This window comes from Trachymyrmex septentrionalis, unplaced genomic scaffold (assembly GCF_001594115.1).
Source record: "Trachymyrmex septentrionalis isolate Tsep2-gDNA-1 unplaced genomic scaffold, Tsep1.0 scaffold87, whole genome shotgun sequence".
Classification (NCBI taxonomy): Eukaryota; Metazoa; Arthropoda; class Insecta; order Hymenoptera; family Formicidae; genus Trachymyrmex; species Trachymyrmex septentrionalis.
This window is the reverse complement of record NW_017306059.1, coordinates 5,360,067-5,382,043: the sequence shown is the minus strand read 5'-3', so window position 1 is coordinate 5,382,043 and position 21,977 is coordinate 5,360,067. Positions and strand designations below refer to the sequence as shown.

General features: G+C 36.8%; 1 protein-coding gene and 1 long non-coding RNA gene across 2 annotated transcripts in view; both read left to right on the top strand.

Moving 5' to 3' along the window:
• Positions 1 to 10,836, top strand: part of LOC108755452 — a 23,674-nt gene extending 12,838 nt beyond the window's left edge. The window contains exons 3-4 of the long non-coding RNA XR_001939767.1: positions 7,838 to 7,846; positions 10,721 to 10,836. This is a non-coding gene — a long non-coding RNA (uncharacterized LOC108755452). The remainder of the gene's footprint in view (positions 1 to 7,837; positions 7,847 to 10,720) is intronic.
• Positions 10,837 to 11,476: 640 nt separating this feature from the next.
• Positions 11,477 to 21,977, top strand: LOC108755451 (probable E3 ubiquitin-protein ligase RNF144A). The gene is made up of 5 exons (XM_018498458.1): positions 11,477 to 11,487; positions 17,940 to 19,453; positions 19,693 to 19,855; positions 19,968 to 20,290; positions 20,416 to 21,977. The coding sequence occupies exons 2-5, from the start codon at positions 18,767 to 18,769 to the stop codon at positions 20,650 to 20,652; spliced, it is 1,410 nt and encodes a 469-aa protein (XP_018353960.1). The 5' UTR covers positions 11,477 to 11,487; positions 17,940 to 18,766; the 3' UTR covers positions 20,653 to 21,977.

Here is a 21,977-nt window from a genome sequence, read left to right as displayed (position 1 = left end):
CGTACTTTTCGACCTCCCCGACCATCGATTGAAACGCCCCAGGTCTGTAAAGACTTCGGACGTTCCACGTACCCACTTTGATATCTCTCCCGTTTTTTGACTTTATGCGACATGAGTTCCCCGAGGTAGTCCCCACCCGGAGATTCGAACGGGGGACTAGTTTACCTCCGGAAAATTTTACCCCAGAAGAATCCATGACGAGTTTTGGTTGTTTCTAGATAAAGTCGTTTCACGGTGTGAGCCTATCAAACCCACGCCCAACTCCCCAAACAGGAGGACCATTCCAATCGGCTGTCCGCGACTGCTTATTCAATTTATTCGCAGCTAACCTCTATCCTCAACCGAGATAGCGAGGCTTTTCCTCTATCCGCAACCCGAGGACGCGCTGTGTCGTGGTGATTGGGACCCACCCACCCCGGAGATCACTACTGCAACTAGTTTTCCTTCTCCGAGACTAGCGGTTGTTATGCTAACACAGTTTTTATATCTATACGTATATAAAATATATTAAAATTTTCAACATTTCCGAAAAAATTTTACATAGGTGACTAATAATGATCTCCTATTTACTAGTGATCGGTACGTTACTGAAGCTACATTGGACGCATATGCGTCTGAAACCTGGCCCGTCTAACAACACTGTCCGAGCCGTTCCTTTTATATTACGCTACTTGTTGAAGGGGGGGAGGGGGGAGAGGAGAGGGGCAATCCGTCTTCAATAATCGAGAAAATGGTTTTCCATATTTTATTTATGTTGTAACCATTATCTCTATTTAAATTGTTAGGGTGTTTTTCTCTCTACTTTCTTGGAAAGTATGATGTAATGTTTGGCTATTGTGATCGTTTTTGTCAGTATTTGATGTCCTGTTTCGATGTTCTGATATTACTGACTGCGTGACGTGTCTTAGCCTGACATCACGTTGGTGTTCTTTTATCCGTAGGTTGAAAATTCTCCCGATTTCTCCAATGTATACTTACCCGCAGGAATATGATATTTTGTATACTCCTGCGAAGCTGAATGGAAATCTTTGATTTTTAGGATTTCTTAAGATTTGTCCTATGTTTTTGGGTAGTTTGGAGATAATTTGGATATTGTGTTTGTTTAATATTCTGTCAATCTGATCTGTTCTTTCTTTGATATATGGGAAAATGAATTTGGTTGTGTATCAGAGACCGTTGTCTTGTTTGCATGTTTATTGATTATTTTGATATATCTTTTTTATCGTATCCATTTTTCTGTAAGACTAGTTTTAGGTGGTTGAGTTCTGTCTGTAGATGTTCTGTTAGAGGTGATGAAAGTACAAGTAAGTTGATTGCAGATTGTTTTTATGCTGGGTGGTAGTGCGACTCGGCATGTAGGTATCCATCTGTGTGGATTGGTTTTTTGTACACTTGATAGCCTAAGGTACCGTCAGTTTTTTTAGAGACAAGAACAAAGACCTATCTCAAGATACTATATATATCTATACTATCTTCCAAAGTTTGCCAAAGACCCTGACTTCGCAGTGGCATCTAGAAAGATTCCAAAGGAAGAGATTATCAGCCAAATAGAATCAACCATCTACCGACTCCAGAACAAGCAGATAATATCCGCAAACAGGTAACCAATATCCTTTCCAAAGCCAAACCTCTTCTATTAAACATCACTAGACAAGAGTAATTGAGATCCTCCAAGATCTGAACAGGGACACAGACAACATCGTGCTTCCAGTCGACAAAAGCAACACGACAGTAGTCATGAACACATTAGACTATAAAAAAAAGATGAAGAACCTTCTCTCGGACAAAGCATACAAAAAGCTTGACAAAGATTCAACTAATACAATCATACAGAACACCAAGATCCTAGTGGAGAAAAGCAACATTTCCAATAAAACAAAATCAACATTAAAACCTACAAATTCTCTTCAAAAAATCCGACTACGTCCCACAGGCCTTCTTGTATAATAAGTTTTGACGTAAAATCCCTTTTCACATAAGTCCCAATAAAAGACACATTAACATAATAGAGGCCTCACATGAAGTCCCCTCTGACCCCTCATCCCGCTAATAGCATTGCTTAACAATCATTTACTTCTTCTATAACAACCAATTTTATGAACAAATTTCAGGAGCGGCAATGGGCTCTCCTATTTCTCTTGTAATCACCAACATCTTTATGGAACATTTTGAGAAAGAGGCCCTCAGAAAAACAACCAAAAAACCAGAAGTTTGATTTTGTTATGTAGACGACACATTCGTGATATAGAGACATGACAGAGTCGAATTCCGTAAATTTCTTATTTTCCTCAACAATCAATATCTACTTCACTATAGACATAAAGGAAAACGGAAAACTCTCCTACCTAGATATTCTTGTCTCTAAGAAAGCTGACGGTACCTTAAGCTATCAAGTGTACAGAAAAAACACCAACCCACACAGGTAGATACCTATATGCCGAGTTGCACGACCACTCAGCACAAAAACAATCTGCAATCAACTCATTTGTACATAGAGCTTTCACCATCTGACAAAGAACATCTACAAACAGAACACAATCACCTAAAACTAGCACCTTACAGAAAAATGGACACGATAAAAAAGATATATCAAAATAATCAATAAACATGCAAACAAGACACGATAAAAAAGATAACCAAAATAATCAATAATAAACATGCAAATAAGACGGTCTCTGTCACACAATCAGACAAAAAGATCCTATTCATTCTCCCATATGTCAAAGGAACAACAGATCGGATTGACAGGATACTAAACAAACACAATATCCGAACTATCTTCAAACTATCCAAAAAGATAAGACAAATCTTAAGAAATCCTAAAGATCAAAGACCTCCACTCAATTCCGTAGGAGTATACAAAATACCTTGTTCCTGCAAGTATACACTGGAAAAACCGGGAGAATGGTCAACCTATGGGTAGAAGAACATTAACGTAATATCAGGTTAAAACACGCCACGCAGTCAGCATTATCAGAACACAACATCGAAACAGGACATCAAATACTGTTTGACAAAACGATCACAATGGTCAACATTACATCATATTATCCAAGAAAGTATAGAGAAGCCATAGAGATACAAAATCACCCTAACAATCTAAATAGAGATAATGATTACAATATAAATAAAATATGGAAAACCATTCTCTCGGTTATTGAAGACCGATCAATTCTCTCTCTTCCTCCCCCCCCCCCAGCCCAGTAATAGGCTGCTCCTCGCTCTGAAGTGGACTGCAAGGTTCACGAAACATTGGCATTCCAAGAATGGATCTGGAAGAAATCCGTGAAACGCAGAATCTTTATATAGAAAGCACCTGTGGAAGCCTCAAGAATATTATTTTATTTCTTTTTTTTTTTTAATATATACATACATACTACTGAGGGGTAATTTATAATAAAAAAATTAAAAAATATTGCCACTTGAATATATTATTTATGTAACAGTTTTTTATAGATTTATGGGAGGTACACGCATACTTGGCGCCTTTTTTTTACCTTTTTTTTAAAAAGATAATTTTGTTGAGATATCACGCATTTTGTAGTATTAAACATCTTATATGATGAATAATATATCTCTTCGTACGTATGCGTATTTACTATATTAATATATCAAAGTCGCCGCCGCCGCCGCCGCCGCTGCCGCCGCCGCCGTCCTGTATCGTCGTTGTTGTGTCGTCGTCGTTATTATTGCCTTGTATCGTCGTCGTATAACGTTGTCGTCATCATCCGGCGTCATCGTCGTCGTCCTGGATCGTCGTCGTCGTTGCCCTATATCATCGTCATTATCGTCGTCACATAGCGTCGTTGCTATTGTTGACGTCCAACGACAACGACGTAGTTGTATCGTCATCCTCGTATCGTCATCCATCGTCTCTCTCTCTCTCTCTCTCTCTCCCTCCCTCTCTCTCCCTCTCCCCCTCTCTCTCCTCTCTCTCTCCCTCCCACCCTCCCTCCCTCCCCCTCTCTCCCTTCCTCCCCCCTCTTTCGTTCTCGTCCTCTCCCTGTTCGTCTATATACATAAATTACAGCCGTATACGCATTAAGGTTCATTTTCGTTGCTAATTTTACTTTAATTTTATATTAAAATTAAAATTTTATGAAGGAGCTGCTGTGAGCAGCAGTTTAATTGACAAAACACTTTACCATCTGATCAAATTTGACTCGGACTGGTTAAAAAAAACAACAATTTTATGTATTTTAATACAAATTTTTATGATCGCCTTCAAAATAGCCTCCTTCTGAGCCAATACAAGCATGCCAACGATTAATCCAATTTTCCATACACTTCTTATAGGCCTCGGCCAGGATGGCCTTTAGTTCCTTCAGCGAATTTCTTTTTATGGCCTCAATCGATTCATGGCGCGTTCCCCGAAGCGGATATTTGAGTTTCGGAAACAGAAAAAAGTCACAGGGAGCCAAATCTGGCGAATACGGTGGCTGAGCGATGACTTTTATTTCGTGTTTGGCCAAAAATTCAGTCACAATCAGGCTGGAATGTGACGGCGCATTATCGTGGTGAAAAATCCATGAATTGTCTGCCCACAAATGTGTTGAGTCGATCCATAAGAGATGTTGAGAGCTTCTGCTATCTCTCTAATGCCAACACGACGATTTTCAAGCACAATTTCCTTCACTTTTTCCATGTTATCGTCGTTAACAGAGGTGGATGGACGACTCGCATGAGACAAGTTTTCTACGACCTCACGACCCTCACTGAATGCTTTATGCCACTCAAATACTTGCGTTCTCGATAGAGTAGACTCCCCAAAACACTTCTGCAACATTTTCAATGATTCCGTAGCTGTAATTCCATTGGAAACACAAAATTTCAAGCAAACTCGTTGTTCAATTTTTTTTTTCATAGTAAAAATCGCCAGAGAAACTTTTTGCGTCGTAAACAAATGGCTGCCAAACACACACTAACTGACGTATCCCGCTCAAATTTCACACGAATGTCAGAGAAGGTTGTACCAATCTAGAAAAAAAAAATTTTTACCGATTCAATTTACGCGCGCGGTTTAAATGGACCAGTCCGGGTCAAATTTGATCAGATGGTATATGTATCTGTCACACATACAACTGAAAAAATTTAAAAAGCTGAATGATTCCTTTTTTAGGAATCTCGGTATCGGCTGCACCAATTTTATTCGAACTGATTACAGTTGATAGATATCAATGACAATATATAATAAAAGTGTTTTTAAATTTTTGATTGCGGCTTTAGTTTCTGTGAGTAATTTTAATCTAAAGTTTGTTGATGTAAAAACTCCAGATAAAGCTAGTACCAGCGTCGCGAATTTGATAACGACATGAATATACATATACGCAATGACGTTCACATGTCAAATGGTTCGTTTTATATTTTTATTTTTATACACTATTAATTTAAGGCTCCTGAGTAGTCGGTATGCGATCAGTCGGCGAAATGTGGCGAAATCGATACCATCCACACATAAGCACGAGCCTATGTACATGTGTTTTCGCGCCGGAAGTGAGCACATGTATATGGGCTCGTGTTTGTGTGTTACAGAGTCTCGCCACGATAAATAAACTTATAGCCATGGAAAAATGACTTATAAAAGTTCTAAAAATGGGCAGAAACCATAATTATCATGGAATTTTATACATAAAAGCATATATTTCATTCATTTCAACAGCTGTTCAAACCGTGTGTTTCTGCCCAAAATTTGGCTCATTTTACCTGTCTTTTACGACCATTTATTGACTATTAAGGGAGAAAAGGACAATTTCTGCCCATTTTTACAGGTATTTTAAAGCAATCTCTCTTATTTAAATTTATCCAAATTGTCTTTATTTACAAATAGCTCGCAGCGTAAATTTACGTATCATTTCTCGCTTCTGATGTCATGAATCCAACATGGCTGCCGCAACTACTTAGGGCTATGTTTTTCAGATTCCCACTCGAGTGCCACCCAGATATCACTCTATCCTTGTTATTCATTAATGTTAAACAAGAATGATATGACACCCGGGTGGGAATCTGAACATAGTCCAGGAGTTTTATTAAAGTAACTATACAGTAAAATGTCGTCACATATAATACAGTGCTAATAAAACTAGATAAATAAATCAGTAAATAAGAGCTAGAGTCTCAATAAAGGCTTTGGTATCCACGATGCTAGAAATTGGTCCGAATTCTCAGACATAATTCTCGTACAGAGTTCTCTTATCTCGAATGATTCTATAATGTTGATTTAATCAAATCATTGGTGAACTATTCTTGTTACAATCGATAGTGGTTGATTTTTTATGGCTTTATATTTTTATTGAAGGTTCTTATTGTATTAATTATTGTCACAATTTTCTAACCTTCAAATAAATATTTATTTTAATAGAAGCGTAGTAAATTATTTATTTACACAAAAGATTTGTGCAACGTGTAATATTTCTTTACAGAAAGCAAGGTATAATAGAATATAAATTTCCAATGACTGTTCTAGTAGATGATACTATTTAATAATCACTGCCCGATACGATCAAAATTGCTGGATCTCAATAATATTTATTATGCCTATAATATTATTATGCCTAATAATATTCATATATAATTTATATATCAAATTACATTTATCAGCTAAAGACATGATTAAAGTTTATGATTGCGTCCGAAAGTTCATGATTTATATCCGAAAGTAACGGCATGCAGTTTTAAAATAAACTGATAAATGTAAATTTACATATACATATTATTAGGCAGCGAGATCCAATTTTGATCTTATCTAATAGTGACTAAAATATAAATATTTGCTTTTTTATTTTTTAAATTAGCATTGTTTGTTTTGTCTCTCGGGAGCTGCTTGGGGTCGCTGCGAATGAACCCAGTGTACTTGAAATGTAAGATTCACACTATGTACGACATCCGTCATACGACGTCCGACATTCATCGTAACAATGAATGTCAGATGTTGTATGACGGATGTCATACATAGTGTAAATCCTATATTAGCTGCGTTCAACAATGCAAATCTGAAGCGTCGGAGTGCTCTTTTTCTACAGTGCACGTGACATATGCTATAATATAAGAGCACTCCGACGCCTCAGATTTGCATTACCGAATGCAGCTATTTCAAGTACGGTGGGTTTGTAACGTCGTCGTCCGATTTTTCCCTCTATATTCTACCTTATTAATGGTTTCGGGAACGCCGGCTTGAACCCGCGCATTTTTAATATAACTACTTTATAAATTTTATATAACTCTATAACTACTTTTATGACTATTTTATTATTACTATTTTATCATTATTGTATTATTTTAATATAAGTATATAATTGCGAATAACACAGACATGCCCAACGACATGCAAATATTTTATTAGTTTTAAATTACTAAGTCTCTATCATTATATTTTAATTCTGTTAACTATCTTTTATTATTATTCCATTATTCCCCTTTTTATATTGTTAAATATAAAATATAATTAATATTAAGAAAATTCATGTATCACACTGCGCGAACATCAAGTACCATGACGCCTCAAGAGGAGCTATCGATCGATGCTGGAAGTAAACAGAGCCGCATACCATGATTATCTATCCAAAATATTGAGTCTAACGAAAGGACCGAGGCATACAAAGAAGACTATCGACAACGCCCTGGCAGTTGCTAACTGACTCCCGTGCTGATCGCACGTTTTTATTCTACCGCGTAATCTAAATTTCATTCGCGTATATTCACCGAGTACATTTTAAGTTTCACTGCGTTTCCTCTTTTATAAATATATTCACTGCGTTCACTGAGTTTTATTTTAAATATATTCACTGCGTTCACTGAGTTCACCGCGTTCACTGAGTTCACCGCGTTCACCGACACTCAGTGTTATATGGTTTCGTCATTTTTTTTATGAGCGAAAACCATTTCATCTCGATCAGTTTCCGCGCTCCGGGCGTCCCCTGGTAAAGTCTGTGCAGCAGATTGACCGGAAAACAAAGCGGAGCATTGTAAGTTCTAATCCAGGACGTTACAGGTTCATTCGAAGCGACCCTGGAGCAGCTTTCGAGAGACAAAACGAACAATATTTTTGATTATTATTAATTTTGATTATTATTATTTTGATTATTATTAATTTTTTTATTAATAATTTTTTTTAGCAGTTTCTATAATTAAAGGCTGTTTTGTTATTTCTTGATATTGCTAACATATTTCTTAGTAAGCGTTCTCTCTTTTGGCTCGGTTGTAATATTTAGCTAACTTTACACATACAACAAAGGATGTTGTTCATATAATAATAACAGCGTTCTTATGTTGTCTTTATTTATCTATTTTCTAAAAATTATCATATTTATGAATATATATACACACATACACACCCGCGCGCGCGTGAGTGCGTGCGTGCGTGTGTGTATAAGTTAACCTTCCAATTAAACATAGTGCATTTTCCTTATAAAAAATTTATGAGCAAATATTAATTAATAATTAACTTTTTTATTTAAATGTATTCAATATTCTTATTTTATACTTACAAAACATTCGTTAAATATTTTTACTGAACGAATAATTAAGGGGGAAAATACCTTTACAACCTTCAAAAAATGCATTTTTTTTGCATAAAATATTAGTACAACATATAAAGAATATACTGACAAAATTTTAAATCGAAATTCGAAGAATTGGCGAAGTTATATATACCTGTACGTAACGCGCCACAGGTATAATCGTGCGCTCGGGCAATAGAATCCGTCTATTGTGATCCCCTCTCTCATAATACCTTCTCTGATATTATTGTTTGCTCAAGTAACTGATTAGATGTTTTGGAGAGTGTCGAGGTTATAATTTTGAACTCGAGAAAAAGAATGGGCATTCGGCTTCGAAATGTCAAAAAAGTTAATAAACTTGGCGGAAAAAGCAAATTGACCGAGAAGGATTGATTCATTAAATAACTCACTTCTTATTATGATTTGGCTATAAGAAGAAATGTAAATAGTGTTGAGAATATGAAAAAAGCCATAATGGCTACTTATTATCATATGTGCTCCACGAATGAAAATCTAAGACACGAGGACTGCCTGCCGGGAGCCGACAATTGATGCAAGTAGCAAAAAAGTCAAGCCATCGGTGGAAATTTTAAACATTCTATCCCACTGTGTGTGCATCCTGATGTTCAAAAACATATCCTATCAATATACGAAGATCTATCCAAGAAAGATTTACTTCAAAGATGCTTGGGTGGCTACATGCAGAATGCGAATGAAAGTTTTAACTCAACTGTATGGCGCCTCGCTCCAAAGCACCTACATTGTGGGTTAAAAATTATTGAGATTGCAGCGTACTTGGCTGCTGGAATGTTCAACAAAGAATGTTCATTCATTCATTCTGCGCATCATGAGTATGCTGGATATCATAATAGGCAGGCAAAGTAAATCGTATGCCGATGATAATGATAACCTGCGAGTAGCTCGGCAAGAGCGTCGCAGCTGGAGACAAAAGAAGCTCGTAAAGTCCATCGAGAGTAACTTTTAATGGAAAACGAGCTTTACGAGAAAGCTGAAGCTGTTGTATGCTCCTGGGATCGCAGACTAACCAGTAAATCAATGAAATCATATAATTTTTATCTTTCAAAACTTTGAACGCATTTTTCTCAAAACGTCATTTTCAAAATTGGCGTACAAGATAGCTAAAAAACTACTTAACCAATCCTCTTCAAATTGAACATACAACTAAACTATATAATTACCTTCTATGTGAACTAAAATGTTTATGAAAATTATTTTACAAAAGTACTTTTTTATTGTAAAATTCAACTGAAAATTTTGTGAAAAATTCAATTTTTTTTTTCAAACATGCGTCATTTTTTCAATTTTTATTTTTTTCATTTTTTTTAGTTTACATAAAGTGTATACATCTTATTAAATTAAAAATTTTGTTTCAGATCAATACAACAGGAACTACATGTCCCGCCGATTGACAACTCACATCGCCATTGTTATTTGTGGCGCTGCAGCTTTAGTATTTTTTAATATTTTGTAATAAAAAAAAATATATTTATGTACTCAAAAGATAGACAAAGTGGCATAAAAAAATTTGAAACAATTAGCCAAGTACTTTCTATATTTAAAAAATTCTGGAAAACCATTTTTTTAGCCTCCTAAAGGTATTTCCCCCCTTAATACTTTTGTGGTGGTTACTGTTCCAATATTCTGTCAGTACCAAAAATTACTATATCGAACGGAAAAATGAGACATGATGCATTTTTGCTTTGAGACGTCTAGACATAATTTTCACTAGAATTGTCTATATCGGTTTAATAATTTTTCCTTGGATCTCAAGGTATCAATCATGAAACTTTATCTCTAATGAAAATTGAAAAGTGAACATTTTAATCATTTAATGGAAAAATTTTTTACTTTTCACTTTTCATCTTAGGAAAAAGTTTCATGATTGATATCTAGAGCTTGGACCGATTTCTAGCATTGTGGATACAGACATTCGAGATTTCTATAATATTGTAAGAAATTTACTAGATATGGACACAATAGCGTTAAGGCAGTGGCTCAGTGATAGAGCGAAAGTCTACCAACCCGGAGGAGAGACCAGGCCTGGGATCAAGACGAGGAGCACCCTGATATTTTTTTCTGTTGTCGTTTACAATTGTTTACAATATTTTCATCCAAGTTATCTGTGTCCACGACCCAAGATCTAGTAACTTTGTTTCGGATGGAGATCTCAGACCGATTTCTAGCATCGTGGACATAAGCCTTAGGCCGAAATCAGACTACGCATTGAAGAATGAGATTGAAGATTGAAAGATTGAAGTTTGACCAATCAGAATAAAAGGAGTCAAAACTTCTTTGTCCTTATTGGTAAAATTGCAATCTTTAATCTCATTCTTCAATGCGTAGTTAAGAAAGTCGCATCAATCTTGTCAAAATTTTTATTGGTTTGAAATAAAATGTGGGAACCAATCATCGATGCTATTATATCCCCACTTTGAATATTGTGAACGCGATAATTTAGATTTTAGAAATTGTGAGAGTAGAATTTACGTTAAATTATACAATAATAATAAGTAGAATTTATGTTTTTAATAATATCTTTATTTTACAATAAAATGTCTTTTGCCATCGTTAAATTGCTATATACTGGGAATTTTAAAAATTATTTTTAAAATTAAATTATTTTGACAATATGTTTTAATTATGTTTTAGTCATGTTTTAATATGTTTTAGTCATGTTTTTTTCGAAGAAGACGTTAAAATTATATGATTAATGATAAGGTTAGAATGTTACTTTCGACGCTTTCCTACCAAATAATGTCTGTATCTTTTATATTTTTTTAATTCAAAATCTTAATAATAATGTATAGGTTTACCTATTTATAATTTTGAAACATCTAAAATAATTTTATCACTTTATTAATCAAAGCTTCCATCTGACTCTAAGCTCTACGTAGTAGAGAATTTAGAGCTTCTATTATAACACTAGACTAACTCCCTACTTTTCTATATATAAAAGTGTTGCTTGCGCGCAGTGAATGCGCAATGGAAAATCGAGATGTATAGAAAAGAGATGCCAATAGGTCACGTGATCAGTCTTTCTGTGATTGGTTCTTAAGTATATAAGAAGATGTCATGGCGATCTAACTTTTAATTTTCACGAACTTATGAACCACGTGCACTATTACTTATTTTATAGCGTTTTCTCTTGGCTGTTCTATCGCCCACTAGTGCAATACTCAGACAATCGTATCGTGTTTCCGTGGCTACGGTGTAGTGCAAATTTTATGCACAAAGGGATTTTGCTACACTGTCTCAAACGGACGATGTAGAGCCAGTGTGACATTTAAAATTTGAAAATGGAAATCAAGCGGAAATAGGGTTTTAACACAATAATGATGTAGTGTACACCATAGTAAGCACCACTCTGTTGTAGTGTAGCTGAGTGTAGCGCTTATACACAACTGGTGCGGTGCGAGGGCTGCACCCAGTGTATCCCAAGAGAAAACGCTTCCATTTTATGCAAAAATACATTGAATAAACCTAATTTTCGTTCATTCTGTGTGTATATATAACCTCTTCAAGTATATGAAAGTATATAAATATATGGTGTTTTACACATGCGCGGTTTTACAATGTGCATGTGCCACAAGTAATACTATGGCCGATATTCATAGTCGATTCTTATTCCAAGCCCGTCTTAAGTAATGTCTTAAGACGCTAATGCAATTCTCTGATTGGTTTGTGACATCTTAAGATTATACTTAAGACGATCTTGAATTTAAGAATTGACTATAAACACCTATCTGACAACAGGAAAAGTAGAAAGTTAAGCCCATGACATATACAAAAACATAAGGCCGTAAGACGTAATCAGTAAACGAATTGTCCAATCACGGTAGAGACCATAAGGCCAGTAGCGAATCCAATCTGATGATTTCCTTACTGATTACGTCTTACGGCCTTACGTTTTTTTATATGCTCCCGGCTTTAGTCTGGATCCTCATACAGATAACAGTGCATTGACACAGAGCGCTGATTGGTGAAAAGTCGGTTGTAGGGATAAAATTTACCTCTATCACCCGTTTTTCATCAATCAGCGTTCGATGTCAAAGTGCTGTTGCCCGTATGAGGATCCGGGCTTAGAGTGTTATAATAAAAGTCTATGATCTAGAGCCCTTCTCTAAGGGGCTCCGCACAATAAAAGAAATAGAGAACAGAGAACAGAGAATAAGAATTTCAACCTCAGAAACTGTGATTTCACAATGATTTCTGATAGATTAAAATTCTTTATTCTCTATTCCCTATTCCTTTTATTGTGTGGAGCCTCTAATAGAGTCCCTGTTAGACATCGTTTTACTTCACATTGACTCTCTTATAGAGACTAATGAGAGCAATAAACGAGTGCCATCTACCGTCGAAAATATGAAAAGGAAATGACTTTTTTTTAAGGCGATAACGTATTTTACGTGAAAATTTTGACATTTCGAATTTCGCATCATAATATCTCCGTTCATAGGATACGTAGAAGTAAAATAAATGCTTATATAATTCAGACCCAAGTTGTCGATTGAACTCATATTCAAAAGTCAATCGATTCAGCTTTTATTTAAAAAAACCGATAATTTCGGATACTTGCAACTCGCTGACTCGCGTCAGCGAGTCCCCCCCCCAAAAGATGGGGCGGTCTCGCGCTGCGCGCCCACTTGGCGCGAGCTACTATCGTCTCTTGATGTTAACCTCGAATGTCGCTCATATAAATGGGCTAACAGTGATAAATTTTTGACGGTAATTATATTAATTGTGTTGTGTAAAATGCTGTAAAGTCCAAACAAAAACAGTATTACGACTGGACCTATCAAGCAATTGTGCACAATAAAAATAAAGCGAAACTACGACAAAATAGACTAACAGCAACTGTATGCATTATTAAATGTATAAATTTAAAAAGAAAATATAAAAAAAGAGATTTTGGGTTGATCGTCTATTTGAAAGATGAAGGATGGATTAAAAAAAAATTATCAACGAATAACCGGTTATATGCTTCCATATACCCATCGAAATGTTCTTTTCGTCTGATGATGATCATTTTACATATGGTCACAAGTTATGTACAACAGCCATCTGAAAATTTCATGAAATTATCGCAAATAATAACAAATAATACAATAATTAAATAATAATAATAAATAATAATAATTTAATAATACAATAATTAAATTAGTATAATATATTGAGCGATCATAAAGAAAAGTCGGTATAAATAAAATTGAAAATAAAAATAAAAATAATCAAAATTAAATAAGATAAAATCGCACGAAACAAGTTTTTTATTAATAAGAAATTTGTATTTATTTATTTATTGTGATAATTATTTAGAATACGAGCATCATTACGAAACTTGATATATATTTATTTGACACGTTTTCATTCAAAATGAAAGAATCTGGTAGAAAACGTGATGGTACGCTTTACGAACTGAATTATTAAATGTTAGAGCTATGTTCGGAAATATTACCCAAATGTTCCCACATCATTTTATCTTTGTATTTAACATTGAATAATAAGATAATACACGAGGACGCTCGGATGATGTTTACATACTACTGTGATCAAAAAGTGAGGTGAATTTTTAATTTAAACTTCCCGCGCTAATCGATTCAAGCAAACTTTTTTATTTTTATGTTGGTACTACTGTTAGCGACATCTGTGGCAAATTTCATGTCAATGTCATCATTAGTCATATAGTTACGCTTGTGTTTTCTAAACGACTAAAAGTGATTTTGGCGATTTTTACAATGTCTGATTTTGCTGAGCAAAGAAGTGCCATTAAATTTTGTTTGCGGAATGAAATTTCGGCTGCGGAAACGTTCAGAATGTTGCAGAGGGCCTTCGGAGAATCGACTATGTCGCAGAAAAATGTTTATAAGTGGTACAAAGACTTCAAAGAAGGCAGAGAACGTACTGATGACTTGGAACGCCCCGGACGACTATCAACGTCAATTGATGAGCAACACGTGAAGAAAATCAAGGAACTGTCAACAAGAAATATTATTTGAGTGTTATGCGTCGTTTGCGTGAAGCTATTCGCAAGAAGAGGCCGGATTTATGGAAAGACAATTCCTGGTTTTTGCATCACGATAATGGGCCGTCTCACACGGCATTGATTTTTCGTGAGTTTTTCGCCAAAAATTCCACTCATATCGTTCCGCAACCGCCTTATTCACCTGACTTAGCTCCGTGTGACTTTTGGCTATTTCCCAAACTCAAAAGACCGCTCCGGGGACACCGCTTTGAATCTATTGAAGAGATTCAACGTGAATCGCTGCGCGCTTTGAAGGCTATACCGGGAAACGACTTTTTGGCATGCTTCGAGGCATGGAAAAAACGTTGGCATAAGTGCATTGTATCGGAGGGGGATTACTTTGAAGGGGATCAAATTGATTTGGATAAATAAATAAAGATTTTTTATTTTATAACAAAATTCACCTTACTTTTTGATCACAATAGTATATATATGTTTACATAGCTCTAATAACTATTCAGATAAAGAAAACTCGTTTTCCTAACCTGAATAATCGCTTCATAAAGCAGACTGTCACATTTTTCTTAATTTTACTATATTCTCTCATTTCAAATGAAAATGTATTAAATGAGTATATTTTTATCAAGTTTTGCAATGACATCCATATTCTAAGCTACATTCCAAAACATCCTATTCGAGAAAAGTTTATTTGAAATACTGTAGTGTACGTTACGAGGGTGGTCCCAGAAGTACCCGACCTGACGTACAAATGGCGGTTGTTGTATAAAAAAAATCACTGTAGGGGAAAGCACCAACTTTCTAAAGCTTAACTATGAAGTTTGAAGACGCTACGTTGTTCAGTATTTGTTTGGCAGCCATCAATAGTGGACGATCTCGGTGAATTTGCAAAGATGGAAAAAATTGGTCATCGTTATGTGATACAATACTTTCATTTGAAAGGTCTTAGCCCAACTAATATCAAAGGCGAACTGGATTCTACTCTGGAGGAGTCTGCTCCTTCGTTTACAACAGTAAAATATTGAGTGGCAGAGTTTAAACGAGGCCGTACGAGCTGCGAAGACGAACATCGCAGTGGCCGACCAAGTGAGGTGGCCATTCCAGAAATGGTGAAGAAAATCCACAAAATGGTATTGGGTGACCGTCGATTGAAAGTGCGCGAGCTAGCAGATATGGTAAACATTTCAAAAAATGCTGTACATCGCATATTGGCTGAAAATTTGGAGATGAGAAAGCTGTGCGCAAGGTGGGTGCCGCGCTTGCTCACAATCGAACAAAAGCAGCGTCGAGAGGATGTTGAGTTAAAGTTCGAATTGCTTCCCCACGCACCCTATTCGCCAGATTTAGCCCCCTCGGATTATTTTCTCTTTCCAAACTTGAAAAAATGGCTCGGTGATAGAAGATTTACCAACAATAAAGAGGTGGAGTCTGCGGTTAATGGCTATTTTAAGGAGTTCAACGGTTCTTACTATGGTATAAACAGGCTATCGAAGTTATTGAACATCGCTGGGAAAAGTGTATCGAGCTAAAAGGAGACTATGTTGAGAAATAAAGATATTTTTTCCCAAATTTTTTGTGTTTTCTTTGTAAGTCGAGTACTTCTGGGACCACCCTCGTACATGTCTTATATATATTTCAAGTAAAATTTTCCTCGGAAAGGATATTTTGGAATATAAATTAAGTAAATACCCTTATTATACTTACATCTTGCTGTTCCAGTTTAAATATTTGCATAAGAGCGATGTCGCTAAAAGTTGGATTAATCCAACTTTTCAACAGTGTCGCTGGCGATAAGAAAGTAGGTAAATTGAGAGAGAATTCAATCGTCACGTGATCATTTATCGTAGAGTTCCTCTAGTAAAAGTTAAGATATAAGACCGGAAGGATGCTATTGCCGAGTGTCGAGTACCAGCCGAAAACAGCACAATTCCACCATGGTTGACAGTTAATAATCCGATTTTGCGTTCGCGCCTTCTACACCATGAAATAGTTGCTCACATCAATTCACAGATTCACTACTACATCGAAAATATCTGCAAATGGCAGCATTTAAAAGGACTCGAAATCTGATCGATCAAAGATCGGTGTCTCTTATGACTTGACTCTTACTAGTGGGTATTCTCTCTAATTTATCGTTATGACAAGCGACACCATGAAATTGTACCTTAATCGACTATGATTGGTCAGTTCCTTAAGGCACGGTAGAGTATAGATAGAGTATAGATAGAAACAATGATTCATTCTATGTCGGTACGTTTGATCTGACGGCTAAACGACCGCCATGTTTATCAGCCGTGCGTGAACACCTATTAAGAACGAAGTTGCTTATATGCTTCTTTAGATTATACCTAACGATAGTACTTGAATAGAAGAAACTGATTGGTGCGCCCTATTGTTGGCCGTGCGATTCGGTCATGTGCGAGGGACAACAGATTAGCACTACTGACAAGATAGCAGACAAATTTGAATATTTCTGATTTATTCATGTCTACATAATTTGGGAATTGTTTAAGGAAATTTAGGAAAAGTATTTAAACATTTGGGTAATAGTATTTTTCTTGTTATTAACAATTTTTTATGCGTCAAGTTAGCAAACAGCGATTTTATTTAATGTGTTTTATGAATGGAATCGATTAGAAATCATTTGGGGAAGAAGTCTTCATTGTTATTTTCATTTGGGAAAAGTCGCTATTTTGTATAAATTCAATAGATTTACGCATATTGCGAAGCAACATATTGCGAACAATACCCGGGTGTAGTGGGTGTAATAGTATAATGAATGTAGTAAACTTAAAATCATCAAAAATTAACCAATTAGCTCGGACCCAGTGAGAAATTACAATGGAATCGACATTGAATCGATATCAATTCCACGTCGAAATCATCAAATTGATGTCGATTCGACATCGATTGATCCAGATTAATGCGTTTACTTTTGTGGACTACTTTAGTCTTAAAAGAGGATTTTCAATCAAATCTGTAAAAGAGGGAAAAAGTAACTGTTATACAAAAATTATATGATTTTAGTTAATAATATAGACGGCTTCAAAAAGCCCCCTTAAGTGTAAGTATTTAACAAAATAATTCCTAGAATGTAATTTTTATTGACAATTCTTATTAAAATATGATTTTATAAATATAAAAAATTAAATTAATTATTTTCTTATTAATTATTCTCTTAAAAGAATATGGCTGATAATTATAATTGGTAGCTAGTAGCTGCGGGGGTTGTGATAAAAAAGATTTGCGGTAAAATAGAAGCGGTTGCGCTAATCGCGAGGGTGGCTCATTATACATTATATCATCCGCGGTCGTAGCGTTCTCCGCCGATGACCGATCTCGACGAGAAAGGAAAACAAATGAGGAAGTGGGGGCGGAAGAGTACTATCGCGGCTCAGCAGATAATTTATGAACGCGCGCAGCGCGGCGCGCTGGGTCTGCAGTGGCCTGTATGCGTGTGCGCATTGCGCGTGTCGTCATCGTTGTCATGCACAGTAGTGTACGCGACGGTGAAGGTGAGAATGTTGGCGAAGACCGTGGCGCGCTAACACAGGTGACACGGCGGAGACGGCGGAGTGGGACGCGTTTTGTATACCGTGAACACACGCAGTGAAAGCGACGGCGATGGCGATGGCGATGGCGATGATAACGATGACGGTGACAGTGATGGTGACGGATTATTAGCAGCGATCGTTGGCGAAGAAGAGAAGCGCTGGTTACGACGTGCGATAGCACTCCGCATCGTTGCGTTTGCATCGGGCGCACATCACGTTTATCACGTCGCTCGGCACATTCGCCAGGCAGCACGTTTACTCCGGTTTCATTCCTTCACGCCGACGGCTACCTCACAAGTGCGCGCTATCTCTCTCTCTCTCTCCCTCTCTCCCTCCCTTCCTCCCTTCCTCCCTTCCCCCTTCCTCTTTCTGTCTTTCTCTTTCTATCTGTCTCCTGTCTCGAGACACTGAGGACGATCAGCTGTTGTGGGTGTTCCGTACGTCGTAGTGAGATCAGCAGACGGACACTGAATCTTGGAATACTAAATGTAACATCAAACAGTGCAGGCCGTGAAAAGCCGTTACGACACTTGGAAATGAGGGTTCAACGACGGTGCCGTTTCAGAAGCTTGACGTGCAGCACGTAGAGTCTGTGCAGTACGTGACGCTCGAACGGCGGAGATTATGACGAGCAGCGTGAGAGTCCATCGACATTCGAGCAGTTACACCACAGTAAACCTTGCGAGTCCATCATGTACATATGATTATCCGGGTTCATGCGTTCCCTTACTATCAGCGGCGAGCGAACGACGACGACGGGCGTGGAAGGAAGCAGTTCCCCGAGCGGGGATCAGCGAACGCAGGCCTCCTCGTCTGTAACTGGCAGTGACATCCAGGGGATGCCTAGTCTACACTCGCTCGTCTTACGACGGGCACCACTGATGGACATGGGTGCAGCGACCAGTTCAGTCACGTCTGTCACTCCTCCCACTAAGCTAGCGGCTAGTCAGAAGAAGATCGAGAAGGCCAAGCTCAGTGGCATCAGATTACCTCTGATACGCAAGGAGGCCAGTGTGGTGAATCTCTCTCTGACAGAGAGAACGGTGCCAGGTAGAGAAGCAGACGCGCCTCTCCTGCGACCTGAGAGTAGCGCAAGTCTGGAAGCACGTGGCGGCAGTTGGATAAACTTGGGTCCTGGCGCCCTGAGGAAATGCGAGACCGCCGTTGGATTGAGCACCTCGGCACTCGAGGGAAGACCCATAAATCGCAGCCGAGTTTGTTCCCGCTGCTCCAGCCTGCTGTCCTTGGCGTCCAGTTCGCGTTATAGCCTGGCCGCTGGCAATTTCGTTCCTGCAAGCTCACAGCAGACAATCGGACGGATATTTTGTAAACTGTGTCTTGTTGACACTTCTCTCTCCAAAACATTTAAGATTGAGGGATGCGGTTGTTCCTATTGTAAAGATGTAAGTCTAAGAGGCTCTACACAATAAAAGGAATATAGAACAGAGAACAGAAAATAAGAATTTCAACTTATTATAAATCATGTATTGTGGAATACAGTTTCTGATAAGTTGATAATTCTTATTCTCTGTTTTCTGTTCCTTTTATTGTGCGGAGCTCCTAAGGTTTTAAATTGTTGTCCATTTAGGAACGATATGTATTAGAGAGATACTTATTTTATTTTTTGGTGACATGCTTTTAGTGCATGCGTGCCTATGTAGAATTTGAGATTGAGGAAGGCGCGTACGAGATTAGTTGTCCTGATGCTCAGTGTGATCATGGCGCTATACTATCTTTGAAGGAGATATCAAACCTTGTCAACACAGAACTTGTGGAAAAGCATTGCAAGTTTCGTTTAAATAGAGGTAGGCAATATAAATTCTGTATCTATTCAGTTAGATGTAAAAGTGTAGTCGTCCACACAAGATCAATATTGTACTAACACTTTAATACAATCAATATAATTTTTGTATGCAGATGTATCGATGGATAAAGGACGTGCATGGTGTCCACGAGCGGGTTGTGAAACAATATGTTCGATAAATGGCAACAGTGGAAGCGGTTCTCCTTTAGGTCCTGTTCATTGTCCCAACTGCTCCACAGATTTCTGTTCAATATGTCGCGAGCCTTGGCACAACGGGCCCTGTTCAGATCTTCCATTAGGAATACCGTTCGGTAGCGATCACATTAAATGTTGTCCCATGTGTTCTGTACCGATAGAAAAAGACGAAGGTTGTGCTCAAATGATGTGCAAAAGATGTAAACACGTATTTTGCTGGTACTGCTTAGCATCCTTAGATGTAAGTATTCGAAGCGGTAAAAGAAGTATGCGGTTAAAACGTTTCAAACTTTGTGACACTGTTCCTTCATATACGAGAATGCTTGGCATAAGACGCAAATTGATTTTTAAATTATTAATGCGTAGGATGACTTTCTGTTGCGACACTACGACAAGGGACCATGTAAGAATAAATTGGGACATTCACGTGCGTCCGTGATATGGCATCGAACGCAAGTTATTGGGATCTTCGCTGGTTTTGGCCTACTTCTACTTGTCGCATCGCCCTTACTATTATTAGCAGCACCTTGCATCGTATGTTGTAAATGCCGTGTTTGCGGCTCTTCCAGACTCGAACAAGAGGAAGGCGACACGACGACATAGGACCTTCCAAAATTTTTAATAGATTCTCGCTTAATTGTTTCTTTGAAGTAAAATATAAGCACTCTTCCTAGGCTTCCATGCATGGGAGACAATATAATTGGCAACTTATATAGATATACATTGCATTTTGTTAAGTTTACGTTTTATTTTATTTTTTGTGCGCCTTACTAGGAGATACATAAAAGGGCAAGAATGTATATCTCAGTCAAGAGAGAAGAGACAGCATATCGTGTGATTAATAATATCTATGTTTATGTTTTATTTAGATATTATTTGGATAGAATAAGAGATGTTGCACTTTGTAGTTACAACATGTTTGTTCTCCTGATATACATTTATTTTTATATAGTCACTTAATAAGTTTTTTATGATGATTACTTTTATAAAAAAAGATTATTTTTGTGATGACTCGTCATTAATTATGTGATTTAAGCAAATCTAATAATTAACAAATACTCATAACGAATACATGAACATTCCAGAATTTACATATACATATTTCGGATGTTAGATTTCTTATACTGCCGCGCAAAGTATGCTACAACCAAACGTTGTAAAAACACAATTTGTATTGTACATCATAATTGTGTATTTGTTGCTATTTATCAGAATATGAGCTTATTTTCTTGTTGCCCTTGTAAAACGGTGATAACAAGATACCAATAAATCATTTGGTTTTTTTATTTTTACATTATGTATAACATAATTAAATTAAAATTTATATTTTAAAATATTACAGTGTGTGTATATCTATATGTGTGCCCACATCGAGCTACCGTGCAAGGCTCAGATCTACATTTTTAAACGAATGATCATGTGAAGTATTAGTTTGCACAATATTCTATTCTTGTTATCTTAATTTGTGGATGCTTTTATGTTTGGTGATTTAATCGCATGTATATTACATGTATATTACTTTAGAACGATAAAAGCATATAGTGAGTAAAAATAGCTGTTATATACAAGAAGATCTATCTCATGCGATTATGCATTTTATCATTGAAATCAAGAGAATGTTGTTAATATGTATTTAAACACGTTATCATTATCAATCGATGCATGAGCTGTGCAGTTAATGTTTGACATTAAGAATCTATAAATCAATATGTGCCATGTGATTGCGAGACTCTCCTGAAATTACTTCCAGGAGCTCGAAATCCGCGACAAAATAAATTCGCATCGAAACGTGTTAATTACATTCATAATAATTACCTATTATGCATTATAAATGAAATTTAGATTATTGAAGGTCACGGATATGAATAATCAATTTTGGACAATAGTATATGTTAGCTTCAAGAAAAAACAAACAGATTCTCAATGCA